The following is a 25,372-nucleotide window of genomic DNA, read 5'->3' as shown; positions in this document are numbered from 1 at the left end:
CTATGTCTCCTCCATGATTACCTTCATGGTAGATCTCTAAGTGTAGTTCTCAATGGAACAGAATCAGCAAAACATCCTATTGGGGCAAGTGTCCCACAAGGAAGCGTGCTGGGACCATTGTTATGGAACATCTACTTAAACGACCTTTTTCATCTCATCCCAGAATCCCATGCATATGCAGACAACTGTACACTGATATTCACTTATCCAAGAGAAGAAATGCCTGCTGCTCTAAGCTACATCAATCACCAGCTAAGAGCTATATCAGCTTGGGGAAATAGATGGCAAATAACATTTGCACCTGAGAAAGCACAAATGATGATGGTCTCTAGGCACCATGATGGTAATGCTGGTGCAGTAGTAAAGATGAATGGGAGGGTGTTGGCACCAGAAGAAGTTGATATTCTTGGGGTGAAATTTGACTCCAAACTAACCATGAAGAACCATGTTGTAAATCTTGCAAACAAGGCAGCCTGGAAGCTTACAGCACTTCGCCGTATCTCGCATCTGCTTGACAGTAGGGGTTGCAAGATTCTGTACGAGGCACAAGTACGCTCACACCTTGAGTATGCTCCACTTTTTTGGTTTGCCTGCCCCCCCTCTCATCTGCAACTACTTGACAGAGTAGAGAACAGAGCAAGACATCTCATCTCTCGCCTGGACCCATCCTGCATAGATCTGTCATTTCAGCAGTGCCTTCAACACAGGAGGGATGTGGGTGGCCTTACTGTTATGTACAAGGCCAATATTGTCAAAGTACCACACTTGGATCCACTTCGAGGACAGCGTGAAACAAGCTTTTATGCCACAAGACGGGCAGAAAGCAGCAACTTCACTCTGGCAGTACCCTTCTCCAGAACATCACTCCATCTGAGATCATATATACCCAGGATGACTCGAGTATGGAACACATTCGTACAGCATAATGATGTCAACGAGATAAAGTCAGTTGATCAAATGAAAATGCTGGCCCACAGATGGCCCCAACTTCATCCTGTTCCCTAATTGTATGTCTCATAACAATAAAAATGCTTTCAAATGAGCTGATGTAGGTAACAGCTCTTAGCTTGCCAATAAAGTTAGGAATCCTTAACCTGTAAATAGCTTGTCAATAAAGGTAGGGATTCTTAACCTAATCTTGTCAAACCCTGTGTAAAACACAAAAAAAGGGAGAGAGGGAAGGATAGGGTTAGGGGGGTGCACGTCAGTTTCCACGAGTCTGCTGGCTGAAGGAGGGAGGTAGAAAGAGAGAGAGAGGGAGAGAGAAAGAGGGAGAGAGAAAGAGGGAGAGAGAAAGAGGGAGAGAGAAAGAGGGAGAGAGAAAGAGGGAGAGAAAGAGGGAGAGAAAGAGGGAGAGAGAAAGAGGGAGAGAGAAAGAGGGAGAGAGAAAGAGGGAGAGAGAAAGAGGGAGAGAGAAAGAGGGAGAGAGAAAGAGGGAGAGAGAAAGAGGGAGAGAGAAAGAGGGAGAGAGAAAGAGGGAGAGAGAAAGAGGGAGAGAGAAAGAGGGAGAGAGAAAGAGGGAGAGAGAAAGAGGGAGAGAGAAAGAGGGAGAGAGAAAGAGGGAGAGAGAAAGAGGGAGAGAGAAAGAGGGAGAGAGAAAGAGGGAGAGAGAAAGAGGGAGAGAGAAAGAGGGAGAGAGAAAGAGGGAGAGAAAAAAAGAGGGATAGTGAGAGAGAGGGATAAAGAGAGAAAGCAGGAGGGGGGAGATAGGGAAGGACAGGGCTAGGGGGTGCGCGGTCAGTTTCCACGAGTCTGCTGGCTGAGGGAGGTAGAAAGAGAGAGAGAGAGGAGAGAGAGAAAGAGGGGAGAGAGAGAGAGAGAGAGAGGAGAGAGAGAGAGGAGAGAGAGAGAAAGAGAGGGGAGAGAGAGAGTGGGGGAGAGAGAGAGAGAGAGAGAGAGAGAGAGAGAGAGAGAGAGAGAGAGAGAGAAAGAGAGGGGAGAGAGAGAGAGAGAGAGAGAGAGAGAGAGAGAGAGAGAGAGAGAGAGTGTGAACGCATAGTTAAATGTATGTTTGTGTTTGTGTGAATGAGTGAGTGTGGGAGCGAGAGTGATAGGGTGTAGGTGGAGGAGGAGGAGGAGGAGGAGGAGGAGGAGGAGGAGGAGGAGGGAAAGAAGGAGGGAGACACTGGAGGTAGCCTTTAGGGCAGGGTTTATGGCCCTCTTATGTTCACATGTGACTGTGTGCACGCTTTAGTCCTGTCTCCCAAGCCTTCTTTCAATAATTTAGCAGTAAAATAGATCACTGTCTGACCTCTTGGGCTATCCCTTGGTTCTCCTCACTATGCTGCTATGTATGTCAATCCATGCACAGTACCTGTGTGTGCCTGAACAAACTAGTTGTGAGTTGTGAGTTGTGGCCCGGTGGCCTGGTGGCTGTGGCCCGGTGGCCTGGTGGCTAAAGCTCCCGCTTCACACACGGAGGGCCCGGGTTTGATTCCCGGCGGGTGGAAACATTTCGACACGTTTCCTTACACCTGTTGTCCTGTTCACCTAGCAGCAAATAGGTACCTGGGTGTTAGTCGACTGGTGTGGGTCGCATCCTGGGGGACAAGATTAAGGACCCCAATGGAAATAAGTTAGACAGTCCTCGATGACGCACTGACTTTCTTGGGTTATCCTGAGTGGCTAACCCTCCGGGGTTAAAAATCCGAACGAAATCTTATCTTATCTTATTTGTCCTAGCCTATGTGCCTGCGCGATTTGCTGGATTCGACCTTAATTTAGCAGTAAAACAGATCTCTGTCTGACTTCTTGGGTTATCCCCAGTTTCTCTACACTATGCTGCTATATGTGGCAATCCATGCACAGTACCTGTGTGCGCCTAAGCAAACTAGCTTACAGTGAAAATTTGTCTAGACTGCCTCCATGTGAGTTGCTTACCCTAGCAAGCTCTGTTGACGCCGAACTCTGAGGTCGGTACCTCAGCCTTACAAGTGGCTTATAGGACAGATTTCCTTAAATGACTGATGTTGCAAGAAAATCTCACCTACATGCATGAATAAAGGACTAACTTACTTGGTGTTGGAGAATTTATCCCGATCTTCAACCTCCCTAAGCTTCAGCCCCTTTGGACTTCCCCTCAGGACCACGTGCAACCGGGAGCTTTAAATTCTGCAATATTCAGTCGAAATTAGTGACCTGTCTGCACCTCAGAAATTCCTGTTTCCAAGGGGGTGTGTATCCCCTAGTATAACTTTGCAGAAATAGACACTAGCTTCTAAGCCTGACAGAGTGATGCCGGTACATACTGGTCATGGGCCGCCCGTCTGCACAAAGGCCCACAGCTCGACTCACTCGCAATTTCCCCCAGAAACTGGCCAGAATCCCAAGAAAGAAAGGGAGGTCTTGTCTTACTGTATGGGCCTGACAGAGGAGGACATCTACAGTACTTTGAGGTGCCTCCACCAGATTTCCCCAGGTCTAGTATGTGAAGACACTTGGGGGTGCCACCTGCTGATCACGGCACATGTTGCTCTGACGGTGTCTGGTCATAGGAGGAGGCACTCGGTCTCAAAATCCTGTGTTCCCAGCATTCAAACTTAGGCTGCCAGTTCTCCCTGGCTAATATAACCTAGTGTTTGCCTTCATTATCGGCCTGTTACTACCTATGTTAAGGTCTTAGGTCTACATTATTATTATCTACAGTTGCCTCAATTGTCCTAATATTAGTTCACTAACAGTATAAACTACCTACCGCTTCCTTGAAGGGTAAATCTATCAATTAAGAAGTACCTTCCAACCACCTTCACCAACCCGGGTGTGTGTGTGTGTTTTGGGTTGGTGTAAGGGCCACCCAACCCAGCTGTTACATCTGCGACCTGTTGGGATCTTTGTACGACGTATCTGCTCTGTGGAACTTTAGGACCAAATAAATTTCCACATCCTCCCGCCAGCGAAGGTAGGTGCTAAGTCTACATCAAGTTCACCTTCCACAAGCCCCCACAGCGAACCCTGGACACGAGTGCCGTTCGGCCACTCTCATCGAGCAGACTTTGGTCTAACTAGAACCGTCTAGTTTTCCCTATGTGGCCCTCTTGGGGTGTAAACTTGTTGGTTCCGGTGGTCTTAGCACTCTTTCCTTTAACTTTAACTGCTTTCGTATGTCTAGCCTTGAATGAGTGGCTCCAAACTTTCCCACCCATTGGCCCACATGCCCTGGTAGCCTTTCCTCCCACTGATACGAGGTTCCCTGGATTTAATGGCAATCTATCTCCCTCTTTACATACCCCATAAAAGTGTTTTCCCAAGGTGGCTGAGTGTTCGTCACTCCCTACCTGGTTCAGCTTCCCTGGCGGTTCATCGTGTATACTGGTACTCATTATCACTACTCCCCCAGCTATCATGGGGACACCTTTTTCCCTCTCTGGCATGGCAGGGAATTCAGGTGGAATCCTGCCACCTATGATGTATCCTACTGGAGATCTGTATAAACCAATTCCTTCCCTAAACGTCTGTCGTGTAGACAGGAAGTCATCTATCTGATTGGCTCCCACCAGGATACCTACATTTCTGACTGTCAGTGGTAATTCCCTGGTCTGCCCGGTGGCCTGGTGGCTAAAGCTCCCGCTTCACACACAGAGGGCCCGGGTTCGATTCCCGGCGGGTGGAAACATTTCGACACGTTTCCTTACACCTGTTGTCCTGTTCACCTAGCAGCAAATAGGTACCTGGGTGTTAGTCGACTGGTGTGGGTCGCATCCTGGGGGACAAGATTAAGGACCCCAATGGAAATAAGTTAGACAGTCCTCGATGACGCACTGACTTTCTTGGGTTATCCTGGGTGGCTAACCCTCCGGGCTTAAAAATCCGAACGAAATCTTATCTTATCTTATCTTATCTTCACGCCAAGGTCTTTCAATCGCTTGGCTGCTGCAGCAAGACCTCTTGCTGTAATTGCCGTGGGTAACATCTCTACCACTAAGGCTGTAATGAACCATACCCCCGGCCGGGATTGAACCCGCGGTCATAGAGTCTCAAAACTCCAGCCCGTCGCGTTAGCCACTAGACCAGCTAGCCACAATAAGATTCATCCAACTAGGTATATTTCTACACCATAGGAAAGTTAGCACAGGCACCTCTGTGACCACAAATGCAAGTTTTTACAGACGAATCTCCAGCTAGCGTGGCCGTGACGAACTCTAGCTCAAGTCCCTTCACTGCCGTCAACATGACTCAAGAAATCGTAATGACACGATTGCAAATAAACCATACCCCCGGCCGGGATTGAACCCGCGGTCATAGAGTCTCAAAACTCCAGCCCGTCGCGTTAGCCACTAGACCAGCTAGCCACAATAAGATTCATCCAGCAGTGAAGGGACTTGAGCTAGAGTTCGTCACGGCCACGCTAGCTGGAGATTCGTCTGTAAAAACTTGCATTTGTGGTCACAGAGGTGCCTGTGCTAACTTTCCTATGGTGTAGAAATATACCTAGTTGGATGAATCTTATTGTGGCTAGCTGGTCTAGTGGCTAACGCGACGGGCTGGAGTTTTGAGACTCTATGACCGCGGGTTCAATCCCGGCCGGGGGTATGGTTTATTTGCAATCGTGTCATTACGATTTCTTGAGTCAAGGCTGTAATGTTTCTGCAATGTCCACCTAATTTAGCTGTGACATCCACAACATCATAAGATTTGGGTGGGACCTGACTTATAGCCCCTTTCAATGTCTTACTGACTTTCCTGGTGGCCTTCAACTTTAATTTAGCCACTAACTTCTTTGTTATCAAGGATACTTGTGTTCCTGAGTCAAAGAATAATCAGGTTGTTTCGGACCTCTGCCATGACTGTAGGTAGGGCAGCACCTCCGTGATTCTCACTTGGATTAGAGACTTCACTCCCACTAATCACGCTGGCTACCATTTCAGGCTCAGACTCACTTTCTATCTCTACCTGATATCCCTACTAGCCTGGGGTTCCTATAAATTATTGGGACTTTGTGCAGTATGGTGCTTACTTCTGCAACAGACTCGGCACTGAGCTGGGTGTCACAGTCTCTGGCAAAGTGTTCCCCACAACATTTGAAGCAGAGTCTCAACTCCTTTAGTCTCTGTTGCCTACTGCTCAGTGCTGTATACTCAGAGCAACTCGTGCTAGTGTGTTTGCCTTCCCAGAACATGCATATTCTGGCATGAGTGCCTCTGAGATTCTGCTTAGAGGTTCTTGCCTTAGACACTTTTTTACCATAGTACACTCCAACATTAGTTTTTATGTGTTTATGGTGGTGACTCTTCTCTCACACTTATACTCAAATGAGAAACGAGATTTCCCAACCCCTCAACAATTGTTGTATCGTGAACTGGTTTGTCCACTATTTCAAATGCAACTCGTGTACTGTAGTGCTAGCCAGTTTCCTCTGGATCACCTGACTAATGACCCATTCTGAATCATCCTCATCATGTAAATTTCTGAAACTATTTGTCAAGCTCATAATTTCAATGTGGAACTTCTCTAGGCTTTGACTGTCATTTCGGCAAGCCTCTAGATCCAACAACCGATAAAGTATGGCCACCTTTATCTCTTCAGTGTTGCCAAACATGTCCTTTAACTGGTCTTTGCCATGTTGGTAATTGGTGTCAGTAATCTTGTAGTTGCGGACCAAGTCTAGGGCTTCACCTTTGAGCTGTGATTGCAAATACTGCAATTTGACGGCATCTGACAAATCGTTTCTGTTATCTATCTGGGCTTTAAACTGATCCCAGAAAGCAATGTGCTATGTTAGGGTTCCGTTAAATGTTGGTAAATTCAATTGGGGCAATCTGGGCAACATATTAACAGGTGTGTGTACCTTCCAACTGCCTTCACCAACCCGGGTGTGTGTGTGTGTGTGTGTGTGTGTTTTGGGTGGGTGTAAGGGCCACCCAACCCAACCGTTCCATCCACGACCTGTTGGAATCTTTGTACGACGTATCTGCCCTGTGGAACTTTAGGACCGAATAAATTTCAAGAAATGTATTTGTATTACCTATAATTAAACTCTTTTCTATACAAAGTTCAGTGAAAGGACTCCCATTATCATTTACGCCTGGTACCACAAACTTACCTACCACACCCTCTCTAAATGCTTCTCATTCTTTAGAATTAAGGTCCTCTACCACAATTACTCTCTCACTTGGTTCAAAAGTTCCTATACATTTGCTTAACTTCTCCCAAAATTTCTCTCTCTCTTCTACACTTCTCTCTTCTCCAGGTGCATACATACTTATTATGACCCAGTTTTTGCATCCGACCCTTATTTTAATCCACATAATCCTTGAATATGTACATTTATATTCCCTCTTCTCCTTCCATAACTGATCCTTCAACATTATTGCTACCCCTTTCTTAGCTTTAAGTCTCTCAGATACTCCTGACTTAATCCCATTTATTTCTCCCCACTGAAACTCGCTTACCCCCATCAGCTTTGTTTTGCTTATGACCAGGACATCCAACTTCTTTTCATTTGTAACATCAGTAATCATATCTTTCTTATCATCTGCAATACATCCACGCACATTAAAGCATCCCAGTTTAAGAATGCTCTGTTAGAGTGTTCAGTAGATGTTTGTGGTTACAGGAAAGTGGATGTGGGAGGAAAGAAGAGCGGTTGGTGGAATGATAATGTAAAGAGAGTAGCAAGGGAGAAAAAGTAAGCATATGAGAGATTTTTACAAAGTAGAAGTGATACAAGGAGAGAAGAGAACATGGAGAGAAAAGGAGTGGTTAAGAGAGTGGTGAAGAAATGAAAAAAGTGAACAAATGAGAGAGTGGGTGAGATGTTATCAACAAATTTTGTTGAAAATAGAAAAAATTATTGAGTGAGATTAATATGCTGAGGAAGCCTAGGGAACGAATGGATTTGACATTTAAAAATAGGAGAAGAGAGTTATTAAATGCAAAGTTAGAGGTATCGGGAAGATGGAGGGAACATTTTTAGGAATTGTTGAATGTTGATGAAGATAGGGAAGCTGTGATTTCATGTATAGGGCAAGGAGGAATAACATCTTGTAGGAGTGAGGAAGAGCCAGTTTTGAGTGTGGGGAAAATTCTTGAGGCAGTGGGTAGAATGACAGGGAGTAAGGCAGCTCAGATTGATGGGATAAAGATGGAAAAGTTAAAAGCAAGTGGACATATAGTTTTGGAGTGGTTGGTGTTATTATTTCATAAATGTATAGAAGAGGACAAGGTACCTAAGGATTGGCAGAGAGCATGCATAGTTCCTTTGCATAAATGCAAAGGAGACAAAAGAGAGGGCAAAAATTATAGGGGAATAAGTTTGTTGAATTTACCTGCTAAAGTGTACTGTAGAGTTATTACTGAAAGAATTAAGAGTAAGACAGAGAGTAGGTTAGCAGATGAACAAAAAGGTTTTAGTAAAGGTAGGGGATGTGTAGACCAAGTGTTTACAGTGAAACATATAGGTGAACAGTATTTTGATAAAGGTAAAGAAGTTTTTGTTGGATTTATGGATTTTGAAAAGGCGTATGACAGAGTGGATAGGGGGGCAATGTGGCAAATGTTGCAGGTGTATGGAATTGAAGGTAGGTTCTGAAAGCAGTGAAGATTTTTTATGAGGATAGTCAGGCTCAAGTTATAATATGTAGGAGAGGAGACAATTTCCCAGTAAAAGTAGGCCTTAGAAAAAGATGTGTGATGTCAACGTGGTTATTTAATATATTTATAGATTGGGTTGTAAAGGAAGTGATTGCGCGAGTCTTGGCAAGAGGTGTGGAGTTAAAAGATGAGGAATCTAACACAAAGTGGGCATTGTCACAGTTGCTCTTTGCTGATGACACTGTGCTTTTGGGAGATTCTGAAGAGAAGTTGCAGAGGTTGGTGGATGAGTTTGGTAGGGTATGTAAAAGATGAAAATTAAAAGTGGATATAGGAGAGAGTAAGGTGATGATAAAAAGATTAAGTAACGAAAGACTGGCTATCAGATTGGTGGGAGAGAGTATTTAGGAGATATTTAGGAGATATTTAGGAGTAGACGTGTCAGCAGATGGGTCTGTGAAGGATGAAGGGAGTCATAGAACTGATGAGGGGTAATGGGTGAGTTGCACACTTAGGAGTCTGTGGAGACAAAGAACTTTGTCCATGGAAGCAAAGGGGAATGTATGAGAGTATAGTTATATCAACACTATTATATGGGTGTGAAGCATGGGTGGTGAATGTTGCAACAAGGAGAAGGCTGGAGACAGTGGAGATGTCATGTCTGAGGGCAGTGTGTGGTGTGAAAATAATGCAGAGAATTCGTAGTTTGGAAAATATTATCCAGAGTGATGAGGAGGGGATGTTGAGGTGGTTCAGACATGTAGAGAGCGTGGAACAAAATAGAATGACTTCTAGAGTGTATAAATCTGCAGTGGGGGGAAGGTGGGGTAGGGGTCAACCTAGGAAAGATTGGAGGGAGGGAGGGGGCAAAGGAGGTTTTGTGTGCAAGGGCATTGGACTTCCAGCAAGCATGAGTGAGCGTATTTGATAGGAGTGAATGAAAACAAATGATTTTTAATACTTGACGTGCTGTTGGAAAGTAACATTTAGGGAAACTGGCAGGCCGGACTTGAGCCCTGGAGATGGGAAGTACAGTGTCTGCACTCTGAAGGAGGGGTGTTAATGTTGCAGTTTTATAACTGTAGTGTAAGCGTACCTCTGACAAAACAGTGATGGAGTGAATGATGAAAGTTTTTCTTTTTTTGGACCACCTTGCCTTGGTGGGAATCGACTGATGTGTTTACACACACCCACACAGACACACACACACACACACACACACACACACACACAATGGATCAGAGAATACCTGACAGGGAGACAACAACGAGTCATGGTACGTAATGATGTGTCACAGTGGGCACCTGTGACGAGCGGGGTCCCACAGGGGTCAGTCCTAGGACCAGTGCTATTTTTGGTATATGTGAACGACATGATGGAAGGGTTAGACTCAGAAGTGTCCCTGTTTGCAGATGATGTGAAGTTAATGAGGAGAATTAAATCTGATGAGGACCAGGCAGGACTTCAAAGAGACCTGGACAGACTGGACACCTGGTCCAGCAAATGGCTTCTCGAATTTAATCCTGCCAAATGCAAAGTCATGAAGATAGGGGAAGGGCACAGAAGACCACAGACCGAGTATAGGCTAGGTGGCCAAAGACTGCAAACCTCACTCAAGGAGAAAGATCTTGGGGTGAGTATAACACCGAGCATGTCTCCGGAAGCACACATCAACCAGATAACTGCTGCAGCATATGGGCGCCTGGCAAACCTGAGAACAGCATTCCAATACCTTAGTAAGGAATCGTTCAAGACACTGTACACCGTGTATGTCAGGCCCATACTGGAGTATGCAGCACCTGTTTGGAACCCGCACTTGATAAAGCACGTCAAGAAACTAGAGAAAGTACAAAGGTTTGCGACAAGGTTAGTTCCAGAGCTAAGGGGAATGTCCTATGAAGAAAGATTAAGGAAAATCGGCCTGACGACACTGGAGGACAGGAGGGTCAGGGGAGACATGATAACGACATATAAAATACTGCGTGGAATAGACAAGGTGGACAAAGACAGGATGTTCCAGGGAGGGGACACAGAAACAAGAGGCCACAATTGGAAGTTGAAGACACAAATGAGTCAGAGAGATATTAGGAAGTATTTCTTCAGTCATAGAGTTGTAAGGCAGTGGAATAGCCTAGAAAATGACGTAGTGGAGGCAGGAACCATACACAGTTTTAAGACGAGGTTTGATAAAGCTCATGAAGCAGGGAGAGAGAGGGCCCAGTAGCAACCGGTGAAGAGGCGGGGCCAGGAGCTAAGACTCGACCCCTGCAACCACAAATAGGTGAGTACACACACACACACACACACACACACACACACACACACACACACACACACACACACACACACACACACATATATATATATATAGATATATATATATATATATATATATATATATATATATATATATATATATATATGCAAAACAATCATTGTGAAAGGATAGCAAAGTTCCAAGTGCTTTCGTGACTTTCCGCATTATCAAGGAACTATAAAGACAACACATCAGAGGAAGGCATATAAAGGGTCTAGACCACACCTTACCATCACATCCCACAACAAAGCAACACCTGATGTGCGACGACACCCGACTCATAAGAAAGGAGGAACACTTCAGCAGGCCCACTGGCCCAACTAGACAGGTCCTTCACGACTTCCCACTAACAAAATATTCTACCCAAGAATTAAGATATATTTTTTGTCCAATGTATTATTAAATTTTTCCCGAATTTTATTAATTATAAATGGATCTAATTTATATACACCAAAGGAAATATATTATATTCAAAATTGCTGTTTATGAAACAAGGTTCAATTATATTCCTGTCGACCATGGACTTGCTTGATACAACTTTCTCAATTTTTTGAAAATCAATTGGACGGTTAAAATTTCTCTCATGAATACATAGAGCATTGGAATCCTGTTCAATTCTAATGCTATATTTATGTTGTTTTAATCTTAGTTCGAGACTTTTACCAGTTTAACCGTAATAAACTTTATTGCAAATTTTACAAGGAATCTTATAGACACATCCGTCAGCATTTTGGGGGGAATTCTTTATCAAAAGTTTTTTTTACTGTATCAAGATTTTTAAATCCAACTTTGATATTGAAAGTCTTAAGAAGAGAAGGCATATCAACCAAGTTTTCATGGTGATGGAGAACCAACATATTTTTAGTTGAATAAGGTTGGTTGTCCCTTTTTGGATTGTAAAAAGTATTTCTAGCAATTTTAAAAGATTTATCAATTACGTTTCTTGGGTATTTCAGATCATTAGCTATTTCATAAATTTTGGATATTTCTTGATCTATGAACTCTAGACTACAAATACGCAAAGCTCTCAAAAACACTGCTGAGAAAAATAGTTTAACTGTATCTTGATGTGAAGAATAACAGTGTACATAGAGCATAGATCAAGATAGAGTTAAACTGCTTTCTCAGCAGTGTTTTTGAGAGCTTTGCGTATTTGTAGTCTAGAGTTCATAGATGAAGAAATATCCAAAATTTATGAAATAGCTAATGATCTGAAATATCCAAGAAACATAATTGATAAATCTTTTAAAATTGCTAGAAATACTTTTTACAATCCAAAAAGGGACAACCAGCCTTATTCAACTAAAAATATGTTGGTTCTCTCTTACCATGAAAACTTGGTTGATATGCCTTCTCTTCTTAAGACTTTTGATATCAAAGTTGTATTTAAAAATCTTGATACAGTAAAAAAACTTTTGATAAAGAATCCCCCCAAAATGCTGATGGCTGTGTCTATCCCAGTTCATCAAATGCCCCGTGGAGTCTCTGTGGTGGATACAGGCGTACCTTACACAGGCATGCCACAGAGACTCCACGGGGCATTTGATGAACTGGGATGAGGCATAACTCGTTCTCACCGAACCAGACCTCAGACGCAGAGGGTGCCTAGAAGCCTTGCTAATCGCCGTCACCGACACAATAGATTGTATCACTGGAAACCACAAAATTTCTGAAACATTAGCATACATGATACTCAAGCAGGCTAAGCACCACCAACCCAACAACACAGGAGTCACATGATCTCATCGTCCACCCGTCCTCAACCCAACATGGCATCCTTCAGGTCACCATGCGTCACTTACGCCTCACTCTCTGCCTATATATAATGTCTTTCTACCTCTGTATGTTAGAAGTGATCAAGGTCCAAGGACCGAAACGTTTTCCAATAAATGTCATAGTGTTTTGCTTATGTGTCTTTCTAAACAAACTTGTCGGTATTTATTACCTAGGTTTATACCAGCTATAAAGCTGCAACATCAACACCCCTCCTTCAGAGTTCAGGCACAATATTTGCCAATTCCAGGACTCAAGTCCGGCTTGCCAGTTTCCCTGAATCTCTTCATAAATGTTACTTTGTTCACACTTTAACAGCATGTCAAGTCATAAAATCCATTTATCTCCACTCCTATCGAACATGCTTACGCATGCTTGCTGCAAGTCCAAGCCCCATGCACACAGACCCTCCTTTATTCCCTCCCTCCAACCTTTCCTAAGCAGACCCCTACCCACTACTGATTTAAATACTCTCCAAGTCAATCTGTTTCTTTCCATCATCTCTGCATAATACTTTTAGTAATCTTTGCACCTCCTAATTTCCAAACTACTGATTCTGTGTATTATATTCATACTGCACTCTGCCCTCTGACATGACGCCACTGCCTCCAGCCTTCTCCTTGTTGTAACATTCACCATCCATGCTTCACACCCATATAAGAAAATTGGTATAACTATACTCTCATACATTTCCCTCTTTGCTTCCGTGGATAACGTTCTGCATCTACATGGACTCCTCGGTGCACCACTCACCTTTTTCCCCCTCATCAATTCTATGATTCACCTCGTCTTTCATAGACCCATCTACTGACAAGTCCACTCCCACATATCTGAATACATTCATTTCCTCCATACTCCCTCCCTCCAATCTGATATCCAGTCTTTTATTAACTAATTTTTGTTTCCCCTCATCACCTTACACTTTCCCATGTTCACTTTCAATTTCCTTTTTTTATATACCCTACCAAACTCGTCCGCCAGCCTCTGCAACTTCTCTTCATAATCTCCCAAAAGCAGAGTGAGATCAGGAAAAAGAAACCGTGACATCTCCCACTTTGTGTGAGATTCTTCATCTCTTAATCCCATAATTCTTGCCAACACCCGAGCATTCACGTCTATTATAACCCCATTTATTAAAATACTGAACAACCATGGTGACATCACACATCCTTGTCTAAGGCCTACTTTTACAGAGAAATAATCTCTCTCTCTCCAAGATACTCTAACCTGAACGTCAGTATCCTCGTAAAAACTCTTCACTGCTTTCAGTAACCTACCATACCACGGGCGGGATTTGAACTCGCGGTCAGAGAGTCTCAAAACTCCAGACCGTCGCGTTAGCCACTGGACCAGCTAGCCACAATAAGATTCATTCAACTAGGTATATTTCTACACCATAGGAAGGTTAGCATAGGCACCACTGTGACCACAAATGCAAGTTTTTACAGACGAATCTCCAGCTAGCGTGGCCGTGACGAACTCTAGCTCAAGTCCCCTCAAAGCCGTTAACATGACTCACGAAATCGTAATGACACGATTGTAAACAAACCATACCAAGGGCGGAATTTGAACCCGCGGTCAGAGAGTCTCAAAACTCCAGACGGTCACGTTAGCCACTGGACCAGCTAGCCACAATAAGATTCATCCAACTAGGTATATGGTCACAGTGGTGCCTATGCTAACCTTCCTATGGTGTAGAAATATACCTAGTTGGATGAATCTTATTGTGGCTAGCTGGTCCAGTGGCTAACGCGACGGTCTGCAGTTTTGAGACTCTCTGACCGCGGGTTCAAATCCCGCCTGTGGTATGGTTTGTTTGCAATCGTGTCATTATGATTTCGTGAGTCAAGTTCAGTAACCTACCTCATATTTCATACATTGGCACATCTGCCACATTGCCCCCCTATCTACCCTCTCATATGTCTTTCCCAAATCCATAAATGCAACAAAACCCTCTTTACCCTTATCTAAATACTGTTCACCTATATGTTTCGCTGCAAACACTTGATCTACACACCCCCTACCATTCCTAAAGCTTTCTTGTTCATCTGCAATTCTGCTCTCCGTCATACTCTTAATTCTTTCAATAGTAAATCTTCTGTACACTTTACCAGATATACTCATCAGGGTTATTTCCCTATAATTTTAAAGCTCCCTTTGCCTTTATACAAAGGAACTATGCATGCTCTCTGCCAATCCCTAGGTACCTTACCCTCTTTCATACATTTAAATGAAAGCATTACCCACTCCAAAACTATATCCCCACCTGCTTTTAACATTTCTGTCTTTATCCCATCAATTTCAGCTGCTTTTTTCCCTTTCATTCTCCCCCGTACTCAGAACTGGTTCTTCCCCACTCCTACAAGCTGTTATACTTCCCTGTCAAATACAAGAAATCACAGATTCCCTATCTTCATTAACATTAAGAATACCTCAAAATATTCCTTCCATGTTCCTGATACCTCTTACTCTCCATATAATAACTCTCCTCTCCTAATTTTAAATGTCAGATCCACTCGTTCTTAAGGCTTTCTCAATTTATTACTCTCGCTCTAAAACATTTTCTTTTTCTCAACAAAATTTGTTGATAGCATCTCACCCAATCTCTCTCACTTGCTCTTCTTTCACATTCCTTCACCACTCTCTTAACCGCTTTTTTTCTCTCCATATACTCCTCTCTCCTTGCATCACTTCTACTTTCTAAAAACCTCTCATTTGCTAACTTTTTCTCTCTTACTACTCTCTTTACCTGATCATTCCACCAATCAAAAATTATCATTATAAATAATGCAGTTATTCAAGAAGTGATAAAATTCACAGTTATCTGCGCCTTCAGTCATCACTAGGACAATATTTACTACACTACGACAGAGTTGCGAATTGAAAGAATTTCCACTCATAACAGAAACTCCAATTTTGTGTATATTGCGTCTGCCGCTGAGTGTCGTCGTTCACTATGAGTCTGTGGGAGAGTGTAGTCGTGCGTGATGAGTCTGTGAGTAATTGACTTTATGAATGGTGAATCTGTGGTTGTCATCATGCATGGTGAGTTTGAAGACGTGGGTTCTCGTGCATAGTAAGTTGGAGGTTTAGGGTTGTCGTGAGTTTCAAACCTAGATTGGACTGATCTGGAGGCACTTATTTACACAGCGAAGTTGAATTAAGTCTGAAATAATGTTCAAAATTGATTATATACACAAGAAAATAATGTCATGACATTCTTTAATATAATTTGTACAATATAATTTGTATTATTACAGGAGGTGGACAAAATTTCTTCATGCTGATGACAGGGCGAGTATTGACAGGAGTGTGTATGGGAGTCACTTGCATTGCAGTTCCAACCTACATTGGTGAATTCGCCTCTGCTGATATCAGAGGCACCTTGGGTGAGTCTAATCTTATGTTAAAAGTACATTAACATGAAACGTAGTTATGCTTCATGCACTGCGAAGTGCTTCAAACTTGATTAATCTGTATCTGAATAAAGAATGTTTGTCTTGCACCCTAGGAAGTGGGTTTCAAGTGATGGTGACTGTAGGAATACTGCTGGCATACATTGTTGGTGCAGTACTCGTCTCATGGCGCTGGTTGGCTGCAGTCAGCGCCGCTCCAACCCTTGTTTACCTGCTGATGATGTACTTCACTAAGGAGTCTCCAACATTCCTCCTCTCTAAAGGAAAAGACGAGGAAGCGAATGATTCTCTACGGTATTTTAGAGGTACGTAATATTAGGGAATATTCGAGCATTTTATCCATAGCTGCAGTTCTATACCACCATCACCTTCACTGTCACTCCCACCATCACTTTCACTGTCTGTCCCACCATCACTGTCTCTCCTACCATCACGTTCACTGTCTCTTTCACCATCACTGTCTCTCCCACCATCACCTTCACTGTCACTCCCACCATCACTTTCACTGTCTCTCCCACCATCACTGTCTCTCCTACCATCACCTTCACTGTCACTTTCACCATCACCATCACTGACTCTCCCACCATCACCATCACTGACACTCCAACCATCACTTTTACTGTCTCTCCCACAATCACCTTTACTGTCTCTCCCACCATCACATCAACTGTCTTTTCAACTGTCACCTCTAATCTTCTCTTTCACCATTATCTCTACTATCTCTCCAACCACCACCTCTACTATCTCTTCCACCATAACCTATGTTGTCTCTCCCACCATCCCATCTACTCGCTCTCTCCAATTATCATCTCTCCGTGTCTTCCACCATCATCTTTCCTGTCCCTCTCTCTACCACCACTACCGTCTCCTTCACCATCACCTCTACTGTCTCTCTCACCATCACCTCTACTGTCTCTCTTATCATCACCTATACTGTCCTCTCTCACCACCATCTACATTGTCTCTCCTTTCATAACCTCCACTATCCCTATCATCTCGTAATAAAGATACCTAACTAGCAGCACATGTGTCTTATGTACTTGTCGGCATTGTGTTCCGTTTTCAAATTCACACTATCTGACACTGCAACACAACGGTATCTTGGTAAAGAGGACATCATTTACAATTTCATTGCCGGACCACCAGTTATGAGTGAGAAAAGTTGATTTGAGAACCTGCCTAGCATGAGCTCGCAGCAGTGTTACTCAATTCATATGTTTTCACTTCTTCTAGTGTGTCCTGCTTCCTGTGACGTCATCTTCATTATCAGAGTCTCACTTCTGGCATTATAAAAGGATCCTTTCTCATGCTTCAGCTACACATGGCTCAAGACTTTGTAGTTGAACACATCTCCAGGATGAGGGAGTGACCACCTCAAACTACACCTTCAGTGTTAATGGGGGAGACCATATCATTTTTTACTTCTCCACTGCTGCTGTCTCCATATTTGCTACCTCTTTATTCAACTGAAAAAGTCTACAGTGTATGAGACACGCTCTTAATACTATTATGGACCTTTCCTCTATCATTTTGCTATCTATGTTGTTCCACTTCTTGACCACTTGAAGGATAAAGAAGTATCCTCTAACATGCCTGTGAATCATCTTTGTTTTAACTTCCAGCTGTGACCTCGTGTACTGAGACCCTCCTCTCAAATAGACTCCATCTGTCCACCCTGTCTTTTCCTTTTAGTATTTTGAACTATGAAGTCATGTATTCCAAAGGCTTTCTGTTCTCTTAGTATGACTTCAATATTAGTTCCTCAACACACTCCTCATTACTTATCCCCCTCAGCTGTGAGAATAGTCTCGAAGGCAAACTTTTGCTCTTTTTTCCGGTATATTCAGTGCGTTTCAAAGAAATGGAAACGCACTGTATATACAGGAAAAAAAAACAAAAGTTTGCCTTCGAGACTATTCTCACAGCTGAGGGGGATAAGTAATGAGGAGTGTGTTGAGGAACTAATATTGAAGACATACTGAGAGAACAGAAAGCCTTTGGATTACATGACTTCATAGTTCAAAATACTAAAAGGAAAAGACAGGGTGGACAGAGGTAGTCTATTTGAGAGGAGGGTCTCAGTACACGAGGTCACAGCTGGAAGTTAAAACAAAGATGATTCACAGGCATGTTAGAGGATACTTCTTTATCCTTAAAGTGGTCAAGAAGTGGAACAACATAGATAGCAAAGTGATAGAGGAAAGGTCCATAATAGTATTAAGAGCGTGTCTCATACACTGTAGACTTTGTAGAGTGATCTGACATATACAGTAATGTGCGTATTATTTGGAACGGTGATGAAATAAGACATACATATGAAAAATTAATGATTATTTGAAAAATTCACAGCAATGTTATGTCAGATAATTGACTTAATAAGAGATATGACAACCCTTTGCTTTTATAAGCATTGTTACATGCTTTGGCATGATATCAACTAATGTTGAACACATTTTGGAAAGTTCATCGTCGTAGTACCAGGTCCTAATTACAGCAGCTATTAGCTGTTCCACAGCTGAATAGTCTTGTTTCGCCATCCTGCATTTGGCTATTGCCCAGAGATTCTTAATTGGGTTGAGGTCGGGAGAGTTTCCAGGCCAATTTAGAACGCTTAATCCACTCTTTTCGAAGAATGTCAGCATTTTTCCGTAAGTGTGGCATGGAGCAAGATTCTGCTGGAAAATGCCTTCTCCATCAGGAAAGTCTCTATTCAGAATGGGAAGCAAATGAGTTGCCAGTATTACCTTGTATTTGTCTCTGTATTTTGTTCCCTCAGCAATAAGAAGCCGTCGAGGGCCTTGAGCAAAAAACTTTACCAAAACATCTTTTAAAGTGGGTGTTTTGAATGTACCCATTCCGAACAGGTTCTTCATTGCTCCGTCTCACTACCACTGATCTGTACCTATGTACTTCAAAATGCGCCACATTTGATCGAGTGCCCACCACGGCCGTTTTTTCTCTACAGCGGCAGTAACTATTTCATTTCCGGGTTTTAGCAGTTCTGCCAACTTCAAAGAGCCATCGTCAAACAGGTTGAAGCCAAATCTCTCGGTACATCTTTGCTGTTTTGCGTTTTCTTCCGAATCATCTTTCTCTACACAGCACTACACAATCACCGGTATCGTCAGCTCTCTTCAGAATCCGACTAACAGTTTACTGTGCTATTTTCAAATTTTCGGCGATCCGTCTGATACTCAAATCTGAACGTTTTCTAAGAGCTACAGTACTTCCTAGGTGTAACATCCACGAAGAATTGTAGCAATAATCATGAATTGAAAGGGAGAATTTGGCAACACCATGAATAGCCTTTGCAGAACAACAGCTGTTGCAGCACTGATGAGAGTTGCAGGGTAACACCACAGCTGGATGGTTGCCAGAAGTCAGTAGCAAATTTATGAAAAGAAAAGAACCCAAACTACATTAACCCGGAGACTAAGATTCTTATAATAAACCCGCTGTATCCTACCGAAGCAGGGTGACTCAAAAAGAGAAACAAAAATCTTCCTTTTTACATTTAGTAATTTATACAAGAGAAGGGTTAAAAGTCCCTTGATCCCGGCATTATAGTTGCCTCTTACGACATGCATGGCTTATGGAAGAAGAATTCTTTTCCACTTTCCCCATGCAAATATGAGGAAATGAAGAACAAGAACTAATAAGAACACTGAAGAAAGCCCGGATGGGTGTGTAAATATATATGCATGTACATGCGTGTGTAGTGTGACCTGAGTGTAAGTAGAAATTGCAAGATATACGTGTTATCCCGCATGTTTATGAGACAGAAAATAGACACCAGCAATCCTACCATCATATAAAACAATTACAGGTTTCCATTTCACACTCACTTGGCAGGATGGTAAGGTCAGTGGTCACGTGTGGTCATACGTGTCGTAAGCTCTCTGGGAGTTAGCGTGGGGTGTTACCAAGCACCATGGCTTGTTGTAGGATTTTAGAATCTCAGGTTAAAGTGTTGAAAGATAAGGTTCTACGTCTTCAGGAGGAAAATAGGAGGCTGAAGCTTCGCCTATATGGGTCTGGGAGTGAGTGTGAGATGGATGGAGCTGATAAAGAGGAAGTGATCACAGCTCAGGAAGAAGGAAGATAAGGAGAGTTAATAAAGAAGATGTGAAGGCAGGAAATAGATTCTCTGTTCTCCAGGACAAGTGTACTTCAGTGGTTAGTAAGGTTAAAGATATCACTGACTCCCCTCCTAATCAAGTTAAGAATATTCTAATTATAGGAGATTCTCGGGTAAGATATATGGACTGTGCTTTTTGTAACAGAGATAGGAAGGTCATACAGAGGGTGTGCCTCCCAGGAGCTGGTGTTGGTGACATAGCAGGTTGCATAATATTATGCCAGTTAATGGGAACAAGCCCTTTGTGTGTCTTATTGCAGGGGTTAATGACATTGGGAAGGGCAGGAGACAAGAGCTACTGGATAAGTACAGCTCAGCCATAGAAGTAGTCAGGTCTAAGGGAGGAATCCTAATCATATGTAGCATCTTACCTAGAAAGGGAGTGGGCAATGAATGGATGTCTAGGGCAGTTGGTATAAATTGCTGGCTAGACAGCTACTACAAGGAACTTGCCATCCCATTCATTGATAACTGGGACAAATTCTATGGCAAACGTGATACGTATGCAAGGGGTGGGATTCATCTCTCTGGGGCTGGAGTGGTTGCATTAGCCAATTCAATTGAAAGGGTAATTGATGACTTGTCTAGGGCTTTAAACTGATAGATTATAGAGGTATGGGTGTTTGTGTGAAACAACCAAGCTGCAGTGTTGGTGTTGAAAACAGAAGATATTACCAGGATACCTCAGGAATATGCTTAAAAGAATATACTTAAAGTTGCTAGTAAATGCAAAGCAATTGATCAACAAAGTGAGATAGAGTGCAATGAGTGACTAGCTCCCTTAAGGTTTACTACACAAATAGTAGGAGTCTAATAAGTAAGATAAATGAGGTAAGGTTACTTGCAAGTGCAGGTAATATAGATATTATTGGTATAACAGAAACCTGGTTCAACCTGAAATATAGAGAAATGCCCTATGAATGCATCATACAGGGTTATAAACTATTCCACACTGATAGGGTCAACAGGAAGGGTGGTGGAGTGGTGATGTATGTCAGAGAAAATTTAAATTGCTGTCTTAGACATGATATAAGATTAGAGACATCGGGCACAGAATCTGGCTACAGTTTCTCGAGGTTCATGACAAATTAATTTTGGGAGTGATTTATAGGCCCTGAAACCTTGATAGGGAGTGCAGTAAGCTGTTATTGGACGAAATTCATAAGGCATCTAGATATGATTGGAACAATGTGACAGGAAATCTTGAGTCTAATGACTTTCTTGATATGGTTCAGGTTTGCTTTATAAAACAGTTTGTGACAGAACCAACTAGAGGAAACAGTATAATTGACTTGGTTCTTGCCAACAAAGAATCACTAATTAATAATCTTGAGGTTAATGATGAGCTTGGGGAAAGTGATCACAAATCACTTAGTTTGAATATATCATGGAATTACCCAGATAACTGCAATCAAATCTCTGTCCCAGATTTTCGCTTGGCCGATTTCATGGGACTGAAAAACTACCTGGGTGGGCTAAATTGCAATGTCCTAACTATGGGTCAGGTAGGTGGTCTTGGTTGCCAATATGACTGTGAGGGAAAAGTTCAACAGATAGGAGTAGAGAGCGAGTATATGGCGACATAGTTTGATTGCCAGTCTGCTTGTTAAGGCAGAGTAGTGTCAAGCTCCCACTATCCCTTCCCCTTTTCTCCACCCGGAAAGGTGACGTGTGGGGCTCCAGCCAAATGGATAATCACTTGACTCACAGCTCCCAGCACAACTGTAAGTAAAAGCCTCTACTCCTATTTTAGTGGATATATTGGCTAAAAGCTTCACTTTTAACCAATTCTAAGACGTTCATTCTGCCTTGATTTCTGCGTTTTGGTTTTAAATCTTCACCATTCTTTTAAATGCTTTGCTTATCATGGAGAGTGATTTCTCAAGCAGTGGTTAACTTTTGTCTCTTTCTAGCTTGGAATGTCAGCTTGGGTCATCTGGCAACCACAGAAACAGCGCTGAAGGTGACGAACTTCACATGAGTTCTGGGACGTCACTTTTTATCTACATACCTGAGTGTAGCCAACCCCAGGCAACTACCCCTCATCTTTGCAGTGGTGAAGGACCTGCGTTCTTATCATCTTGACGGATTATTCAAGGCTAGAGACACTGTGACGAACTAGTCATTGGGTTGTCACTCAACTGTGACCCTCCTTCCCCACATCATCAGGAATGGCTACAATTTCTAGAGTGCACGGTGTCAACATCAACCAGACACCCAAGTCTAACTGTACATATTAGCGTTGAATTCAAATATCATTTTTATATTTCATTTTTCATTTCTCTTTCACGTAGGATAAAAGTTCATATTTAAATGTTTTATATTTTCAGTTATAACAATAAAGTGTTTATATTTGTATGTTATTATTCATTTTCTATTCATTAATTTTCCTGAGGAGGAACCAGCCTTGGTAAGATCTACTTAAGATCTTACAAGGTTGAGTAAGCCTTCACAATGACATTTCTCAGAGCATAGTTCTAGGTGCCCAGACAACTTTTGTTCCAAGTAGGGAAATTAGATCTAAAAAAATGATCCCAAATGGATGAACAATAGATTAAAACATCTCATTGCTCAAAAGAGAGGCATATATAGGAGTATCAAAAGAGGGGATGGGCAGTTAAGAAATCAATATATTCACTTAAAGAGAGAAATAAAAAAAAAAGAATAAGAAAAGCAAAAAGGGATTATGAGGCTAAGGTCGCAAGGGATTCGAGAACTAATCCAAAAGGGTTCTTTCAGGTATACAGTATTAAGATTAGGGACAAAATAGGCCCACTTAAGAGTAGCTCAGGTCAGATCACTGACAGTGATAGGGATATGTGTGAAATTTTCAATACTTACTTACTTCTCAGTTTTTACCCAGAAAAATACTAGTGAAATTCCAGAAATAATAGATTAGGTAGAAGAGGATGATAAACTATTCACGATTAGGGTAACTACTGACATGGTCCTCAGACAAATAAAAATTAAAACCTAACAAATTCCCAGGCCTTGATGAGCTGTTTGCAGTGGAGTTAAAGGAATGTAAAGAGGAAATTTCCATATCTTTGGCTAATCTTTTCAACACATCACTACAAACTAGCATAGTGCCTGATAAATGGAAAATGACAAATGTAATACCTATTTACAAGGCAGGTGACAGGTCCTTAGCTTCGAACTATAGACCAATAAGCCTTACTTCGATAGTGGGAAAATTTATAGAAACAATAATTGTCGAAGCAGTTTGTAGCCATCTTGACAGGCATAAATTGATTAATGAATCTCAACACGGTTTTACAAAGGGGCGTTCCTGTCTTACGAATTTACTAACTTTCTTCACTAAGGTGTTTGAGGAGGTAGATCATTTTAATAAATATGATATTGTGTATATGGATTTCAGTAAGGCTTTCGATAGAGTTCCACATCAGAGGCTATTAAGGAAACTTAAGGCACACGGAACAGGAGAAGTAATTTTTTCCTGGATAGAGGCATGGGTGATAAATAGGCAGCAGAGAGTTTGTATAAATGGGGAGAAATCAGAATGGGTGCACGTCACAAGCGATGTTCCACAGGGGTCAGTGTTGGGCCCCTTGTTGTTCACAATCTACATAAACGACATAGGTGAGGGAATAAATAGCGACATAAGCAAATTTGCTGATGACACCAAAATAGCACTCAAGGATGATTTGAATAGACTGATGCAGTGGTCGGAGAAGTGGCAGATGCAGTTTAATATAGACAAATGCAAAGTTCTAAATGTTGGACAGGAAAATAACCATGCGACATATAAACTAAATGTAGATCTTAATGTTAAGGATTGCAAAAAGGATTTAGGAGTTCTGGTTAGCAGTAATCTAAAACCAAGACAACAGTGCATTAGTGTTCGCAATAAAGCAAACAGATTCCTTAGCTTGATAGCAAGAAGTATAAATAATAGATGTACTCAGGTTGTTCTTCAACTCTATATATCTTTGGTTAGGCCTCATTTAGATTATGCTGCACAGTTTTGGTCACCGTATTACAGAATGAATATAAATGCACTGGAAAACGTACAAAGGAGGATAATAAAGTTGATCCCATGTATCAGAAATCTTCCCTATGAGGATAGACTGAGGGCCCTGAATCTGCACTCTCTCGAAAGGCGTAGAATTACGGGGGATATGATTGAGGTGTATAAATGGAAAGCAGGAATTAATAAAGGGGATGTAAATAGCGTGATAAAAATATCTAATATAGACAAGATTCGCAGCAATGGCATTAAACTGGAAAAATTCAGATTCAGGAAGAACATAGGAAAGCACAGGTTTGGTAGTAGAGTTGTGGATGAATGGAGCAAACTCCCTAGTACCGCCATAGACACTAAGACCTTGTGTAGTTTTAAAAATAAGTTGGATAAATACATGAGTGGGTGTGGGTGGTTGTAAGTTCGACCTGACTAGCTTGTGCTACGAGGTCAGATGCAGTGCTCCTCCCTTAAGTGACGTGTCTGACCTCACTAGGTCAAGGCATTGGCTTAAGCCGGTGGGAGAATTGGACCTGCCTCACATAGGCCAGTAGGTCTGTTGCAGTGTTCCTTCTTTCTTATGTTCTTATGAGATAATCACAAAATTTACTCCTGTCCCAATTAATTTGCAAACTACTGTAATATATAGTTCCGTGAATGCTTCTTCGTTGAGGTTCCTTGAAGCTTCCCTTTAATTTGCCTCTCATATTTGTTGCAGTGGTTATTTGGTTGATATTTGGCCCAGGTGCAATGCTAGGGACCATTCAAACCCTTAGGTGTGAATAGTTCCTCATACCTCAGAGAGGTATGAAACCTTTGCTCACTAGGTTTCCCATTGTCTTTCCCGTTCCCAGATTTTCATGACAATGCATGTGCTGGTGTTAAATTTTAGTAGCCACTTGTCAAACCAATCCTGCAGCTCTCCCAGATCCATTAGATCAGTGGTGCTCGACTTATCTTTTTTACCCCATTCACCCTTCTCACCATAAGTCTGACTGTCTTTCCCCACTTTCTCTTGTGGGCTTCAAATTATGTGAATATAAAACAAGAATAAGTCATATAAAAGTGGTATATTTATCATTATTTTTAATTTATTCTGTGACATTAAGTACCTTATATCGAATATCATAGATTAAATTTAAACAAACTTCAGTTCAACAGATTGTACCTAACCTACAGGACATCACATTTTGTTGAGTAGTGGTCCCAATTATCCC

The 25,372-nt window shown here is 42.1% G+C and overlaps 1 protein-coding gene across 1 annotated transcript in view; it reads left to right on the top strand.

Moving 5' to 3' along the window:
- The window catches only part of LOC128688700 (facilitated trehalose transporter Tret1-like), a 229,795-nt gene that overhangs the window by 33,817 nt on the left and 170,606 nt on the right, over positions 1–25,372 (top strand). Inside the window, exons 2-3 of the mRNA XM_053776680.2 lie at positions 15,880–16,008; positions 16,131–16,340. Of these exons, the coding sequence (XP_053632655.2) occupies positions 15,880–16,008; positions 16,131–16,340 (339 nt within the window). The remainder of the gene's footprint in view (positions 1–15,879; positions 16,009–16,130; positions 16,341–25,372) is intronic.

The sequence above is a fragment of the Cherax quadricarinatus genome, chromosome 13 (genome assembly GCF_038502225.1).
Source record: "Cherax quadricarinatus isolate ZL_2023a chromosome 13, ASM3850222v1, whole genome shotgun sequence".
Classification (NCBI taxonomy): domain Eukaryota; kingdom Metazoa; phylum Arthropoda; class Malacostraca; order Decapoda; family Parastacidae; genus Cherax; species Cherax quadricarinatus.
Note: the sequence above shows the minus strand (reverse complement) of the source record. Positions and strands in the feature narration are given on the sequence as shown.